At 37.1% G+C, this 6972-nt stretch overlaps 1 protein-coding gene across 1 annotated transcript in view; it reads left to right on the forward strand.

The window, feature by feature from the left end:
- Positions 1-6972, forward strand: part of SIPA1L2 (signal induced proliferation associated 1 like 2) — a 175500-nt gene that overhangs the window by 50991 nt on the left and 117537 nt on the right. Inside the window, exon 6 of the mRNA XM_007938482.1 lies at positions 4707-4864. Coding sequence (XP_007936673.1) covers positions 4707-4864 — 158 coding nt within the window. The remainder of the gene's footprint in view (positions 1-4706; positions 4865-6972) is intronic.

The following is a 6972-nucleotide window of genomic DNA, read 5'->3' on the forward strand; positions in this document are numbered from 1 at the left end:
ACTTCCGTAGTGATACTGCCTCGGAAACCCAAGGAGGGGTCGCTATGAGTCGGGGCCGACTCAACGGCAAATAACAACAACAACAACCTACCATACTTGGATGCACAGACCATGTAAATACCAAAGGCATACATACATACATATGAAATGACCAGCTAGGTTCATGTGTGCAATTTGAAGCCCCAGAACTTAGCAAAGATAACTTGCCTGTACCTGAATTGTCCTGTAACCTTGAACTCATTAGTATCACAGTATTTCTGACTGTTTGACTGGTCCAGCCTGTTCTACATCAGATCTAATTTCTTATGTTAGTTCTTATAATAAATCAAGCTGGAAGTTGATTCCAAGATGTATTAAGAGTTTTTAGAAATTTCACCAAAGTTGCAAAAGAGTCTAATCTTTGAAATGTCTCTGACTCTTATGAAGAAAACCTTGCCAGGCCTAGAGAATGATAACAGACACTACTCTTAGAGCATTTCTCTTTTCAGGTAATTTCCATAAATTTATCTGGACCTGTTTGGCAGTCGACCCCCTTTCCTAGGGCTGAATCCCCTGTGAGATTCTATTCTGCATGTTCTGTAGACAAGTCATGTTTAAGGTATCATGAGATGTTATCAGTGGAAACATCTTTACAAATTAGCTGGTCTAGTGGTTTTCAAATTCTGCTTTGGCAGAGAAACTCTTTCTTCGAACTAAGTATATCAAACAGATAAGGGAGCCCAATGCCTGGCACATAGTAAACTTCTCTTTTTTTCATGTGTGCATAAAGTTGGAGCTGTTTTGGTTGGCATGGTATCATAGTCCCATGTAGACACCTAAGGATTAGGACCAAACCCTAGGTTTCTGAGATAACATTTGAAAATTACTGATCTTAGCCTAGTCCATCCTCTTCCTTGTGTAGAAACTCATTGAGAAGATAAGGACCTAAAGACCAGTGACTAGAACTTGTGATTGATTTTATTGGCTATAATTATAATTTTTTGCTAAATTCTAAGTTCATCTCTTAGAATATCAAAACTTACAAGATACTCATTAAATGATGCAATTTTCTCTTTGGCCAAAACCAAATCTGGCTAATTTTCAGAAAGATACTTGCTTTTTCCTGAAGACAGACTCTCTGAGATCTGCCTTTTCCATCTTCAAATTAAGCTTTCTCTGCCCTAATTTTCACTCTGAGAAACCTTGTGAACCAGAACCACATCCTCTGTCACAGCCTGCTTACCCCCCAGAATTAGGTGCAAAAATGCCTTCTTGCTTTCTTGTTGAGTTTTTTTTTTTTTTTAAAAAAAAGAAAAAAAAACATTATTATAAATGAAAGCATTTATGTAGAGGCAACTAGACTCAGTTGAGCTTTGTGCCATTTTTGATCTAGCCAAATATGCCTGCCTGACAGTTGTTTGTTTTCATTTGCTTTTCGTTGATGCACCAAGTTAAAAATGGTCCTGCAAAACCCTTAAGTCTGCTTAGGGAATTGAAAAAAATCCAAAAGTTGCTATTTCTGCAGCATCTGTGTAGTTTTTGCAATGGAAGTGAGTGAAGAACCACATTTTCACTTTCCTTGTCATAACAAGAGCTTATTCCTGTTTCACAGCTTGAACCAAGTGTTGGAAATTTACTAGAAATGACTGTATAAATCTGTATAATACAGTATTTATTAATTCACTCTTGCAGTTGAAGACACTCAGTTGGTTCTCTTGGAGCTGAAAAGTGGTATGAGCTTTACATGTATAGTAAAGTTAAGTTTACAGCCTGAGATGATGACATTTTTTAAATGTCTCTAAAACATTAATGTTGTAGGTATCTTCGTAACTGAGAACATTTGCCCCTCATATTTTGTTGGTCTGCATTTTTTTATAGCTCCTGCCATTTCTAGACTTTGTACAGAATTTAATTGACTAGATAAAAACATAACTAAATACTACAGAAAACATAAGCTTTATATAGGAAGTTCAAGAACTTACTTAGGTTATTTAATACTTAACATAAATCTTGAAAAAACAATCACTAGTGCTTTGGTAGATGTTATATTTCATTAGTTTCTAAACAAATTCAGGCATACTATTAATGGCCACAGTGTTAATTTTTCTTATTTTATTCTCCTTCTAAGAGCTTTAGATTTTGTATTTCTTAATGAATCTCCTTCTTTGTTTTATTATTTTTTTTTTTCCCCAAAGTGTATTATGTGACCATGGTTGGATTAACTAAAGTGCCTTATGAACATTTTGGCCCATTTTAAAAGGGAAAGAATATGCCTACAAAAGAAAAAAAATCAGTTTGGCATGTTGTCAAGGTAACCAGCCTTATAGATTCCTTTAACTTGGATTTTAAATATTCTTGTGGTAGAGAGTATACAATTGTGCCCAATGTCTTCCTTCAAGAGGAAGAGAAATTGGATAAGAATGGCTTTCCAATTTGCTGTTGCACTGACGGCTGCAATAAAAACTGGCTAATGAGTCAGTCTAAGCCCTGTGTGTGTAATTGAGAAGGCCAGCTGGCAAGAAGTAGCAACTCAATGACCCGCCTGGGCAGGAGGAGCCGCAAAACCCAATGACTGGCCTTGGCCATCATCAGCTTGTTATCTGCTAGGCAGTTTCAGGATTCCTGTATTTCAAGGATATTGAATAAAGCACAGCGTAAGTTATTATGTTCTTTGTTCAGCAAATGGGGGAACACAATGATGTTAGGTTTTTCTTTATTCATTTGTTTCTGAATTCCCCTTGTTGTATTATACTACATATGAATCATTTATTTTAGTTATTGGAGAGAAAAGGGAAGAATATCTTGGCTAAGTCAGTTTCCAGCTTGTCTGTCAGTGTTTATTTCATATACTCATCCTTGCTTCTGTTTTTGTTCTTTACATGAAATATTTAGTGTAGCCAGCATCTGTGTATACTGTATGGGTAAATGATAACTCAATGACTATGACCTAATTTGCTGCTGATTTTTTTCACTACATTTGGAATAGTACATTTTACCTAAATATATAGCTAAGTTTTCTTTAAAACTACAGATGGCTCATTAGGTCTGACTAATGAATTATGCCATATATATTTCAAAACTTCCTCAGACAATAAGGTGTTTTTTTTTTCTTTTCTTTTTTTTTTTTTTACATAAAACTTTAACTGTGGGGATTTAAATAGGGATTTCTCAGAATACAGATCTGGGATTAAGTGGCATGTGAAGATTTATGAAAGAATGAAATTTTCACTCCCACTTCCCAGGCCTTTTATCATATTAAATCAGAAACCAGGGGTCTGGCAATGAAGTCCTTTCTTGTGTCTGCATTTAAGAAGGCGTTAACCATTTAACTTCATACTCTTTATACTGAAGTATGTTCAGTAGGTACCATATGAATCTAAAGAAAGACAGGTGGTTGTTGTCTTTGTTATTGCTAGTAAAGAGATTTACTAGCTGAGATTACCCACTCCTGCAGTTACATCACTAAAAGATTATTATATCTACTAAAACTGAAGATCACGAACTTTTTAAGCATAGATACTATGCCTTCACTTGCATAAACTTATACAGTGCCTGTATATATGTGTTTATTAGTTTTGTGTTCAGAGGAAAGAGTTGATCACATTTTAATGCAGTTTTATGTGTTCGTAATCATTTATTTGCAGCTTTCATTTAGCAAAAGTGTATTGAGTGCCCACTATACACTGGGCCTGTCACTAGAAACTAGGAGATCAAAAGTCAGGTTTTGATAAGTCAAAGTCATAAGTCAGGTTATAGTGGTTTAGTCTGATGCAGGATAGTAGACCACCAGGTACAATAGAATAATACAATGTCTCCTGTGATTGAACAGGCCTAGGGTGTATGGGTGGAGCATCATTACAAAATTGACAGCAGGTTAGTTTTCAGATGTGGTGATATCTAAGCAGAGGCCTTGATAGTCAAGAGAAATTGGGAGTAAAGGGGGGCATTCTTGGCAGAGAGAACATCAAAAGTAAAGGCTTTGTTAGGATATTACTGCTGTGGGGTTCATTCTCCCCTGCCACATTTGTGATTTATGAGATTACAGACTTTTGCATTTTCTAGCTGTTGCTCTGGTGGAATTCGGTGTTTCTGAATTACATTTAAAATGCTTAGTTTCAATTAATGGGTTTCAAAATATTCACAACTAAAATGACAGTTTCTGTATATTTTGTTGCAAAAACTCATGTTGTTATGTACAACTAACAAAATGTATAAACTAAGGCTAGGCCTTCTAACATAATAGTCTATAACTTTTAGCAAATCTATAACCTCTCTTAAACTCTGTCTCTTCTTTCTACATGGAAGGACTTAAACAGTAAAATTTCCTTAAGCTCTTTGAACTCTAAAGTGCTATTATTTTAGAGGTATAAAAAGAAGAACTGAATAAAAATTAATGAGAAGGAACACAAATTGAATTTTTAAATAAGAGAGATAAAGTTCAATATTTAAGTTTTTCTGATTTAGGTGTTTTGGGCAAAGCCCATTTTTCTTGTGCCAGATTTAGGAAGACTACTTCCATGAAATGACTACACTATTGTAAATAAGTCCTTTAAATTAAAAGATAAACTAATTATATATATATTTATATTTATATATTTTAGGACTCTACTTTTCTAAATAACCCTTTTAAATTAAACTATGAGTAAATTATACATATTTATATTTTTTTAAAAAAGAAAAACATGTTTGTAACTCTTGTGTGCATATGTTCACTTTCTTAACTACAGCTTCTGAGAAAAAGGCACATAGGAAATGACATCGTTACCATTGTCTTCCAAGAGCCTGGCGCACTTCCTTTTACTCCAAAAAGCATCCGGTCTCACTTTCAGCATGTCTTTGTCATTGTCCGAGTGCATAATTCATGCACTGAAAATGTGTGCTACAGGTGAGTCATTGCTCCCTGATCTACTACTCTCCTAGTTCTACTTTGACAAAGCAGCCTTTCCCAAAATAGCTCTGTTTTTCTGATTCTTATCTTACTCCCAGAGAATACTTTCTAATTATATTTTCCACTGTCACCACTTAGCTATTTTCTTTAAGAAATAATTGCTTTCTTCCTATTTTGCCCCCTTAAAAAAGCCTTGCAGTTCAAAATGGTGGATTAAATGTTTCCTGTATCTTCCTCTTTCAAACTTCATCCAACCCCTGCCAGATCCACCAGCTTAATTGATCCCAGCCTCCACATTGGATGATCTGGACATTTAACTTTTTGTTTTTAGGAGAAGTAATTATTGTCATTGTGGAAGTCAAGCATTTCTTCTCATTCTAAGATCTTGGAAGCACTTAATACCACAAGTCTGCTGAAATAGAGTTGACAATTGCTTTGATGATTATAGGAGGCCATGTAAGTGCCTCAGAGCCAGAGACACTGTCTACCAAACCTACTTTTAGTCTTTACCTATTCATACTCTTTCTTAGACAGTAACTACAACCGCAATGTCATGCAGTGTGGGGTATTTGTAAAAAGAGTGGGCCTTTGATTCTAATAGACTGTGTTTGAGTCTCAGCTCCACCACTGATCATGGGGCTTGGTGGGAGTTATTTTGTTCTGTCAAGCCTTCAATTCCTTGTCTTACATTGAAGATCATAGTACCCACTTCAAAGTCTTGTTATGAAGAATAAATAGCATAAATTATGCAAAATGCCTATTGGAGTTCCTGGCACTTGTCAGCCTCCTTTTATAATCTGAAAAACAGTAGTTGCAAATTCATATACCAACTGAGGGTGGACAGGGAAAATGAATGCACTGAAAGATGGGCAGAGCCTTCGAAGACTGTGACACACACACCCTCAAGGGCAAAAGCATCTATAGCCAAAGAAAACTATTCCGTATGTTGGATGTTGCCATTTACATCTCCTGCCCTCATCCAGCCTGTCTTAAAAGAGCACAAAGTCTGAAAATTAGTGGTCCTTAGCCTTAATTATGCTTGAATCAGCTTTAACTGTTCCGATTTTCTGGGCCTATTGTGAAATACTAGTGTGCTTCACTTAATGTCCATTTGGACAGTGTCCAACTGCATATATGGTCCCATAAGGTGTTTTTTTGTTTGTTTGTTTTAAAGGGAAAGCAGCTCTCTTCCTGTTTATTATTTCCCCTTGTTGTTGTTATGTTATTGTTGTTATTTGCCGTCGAGTTGGCCCCGACTCATAGCGAACCCTCCTTGGGTTTCCGAGGCAGTATCACTACGGAAGTAGGATTGCCCAACCTTCATTTCCCTTAATGGTTTTAAATACCCCAAACTCTTTAAAAAGTCAGAAACCTGGACAGAGGAGCAGTCAGCCGTAGGGATCCAAGTGAGGAGAGAGAACCTAGCCACGCCCAAATCAGAAGGACATGAGAGTGGGAGAAAGGGGATTAAAAGCCAGGAACCAAGACAGGAGCAGTCAGCTGCAGGGATCCAGGTGAGGAGAGAGAACCCAGGCTCGCCCAAAGCAGCAGGGCGGGAGAGTGGGATAAAGGGCATTAAAAGGCCCAGGAACCTGGACAGAGGAGGAGTCAGCCACAAGGACCCAGGTAAAGGTGGTACGAGAGGTTTCCAACAGGGAGACAAACTTGTCTGTCAGTTTGTCCTACCATGGTGACGTGTTGATGTGAGTTTTGAGGCTGAGCCACTGGAGTTTCAAACCCAGCGGGATGCGCATAGGGCACAGGTATCAGCCCAGCTTACAGACTGAGACAGACTAGGAAGAAGAAAGAGTCCGCCCACTTCTCAAAGAATTGGCCAGGGAAAACCTTATGAATAGCAAAGAAACACTATTTGATACATTACCGCGCAACTTTATGAATAGTCCAGTTAGGTTAGAAGGTTCTCAAAATAAGACTGGGAAAGTGTTGCATCACCTGAGTAAACCCAGCCTTACTCATATGGATAAGGTAAAGCTTTCGAGATCTCCATTTGTTGATGTGGCACCACTTGAATTGAAGAGAAACAGCTACAGACATCCATTAATCATTGGAACATGGAATGTACGAAGTATGAATCTAGGAAAATT

This window comes from Orycteropus afer, unplaced genomic scaffold (assembly GCF_000298275.1).
Source record: "Orycteropus afer afer isolate SDZICR_OR568_19922 unplaced genomic scaffold, OryAfe1.0 scaffold00050, whole genome shotgun sequence".
NCBI lineage: Eukaryota > Metazoa > Chordata > Mammalia > Tubulidentata > Orycteropodidae > Orycteropus > Orycteropus afer.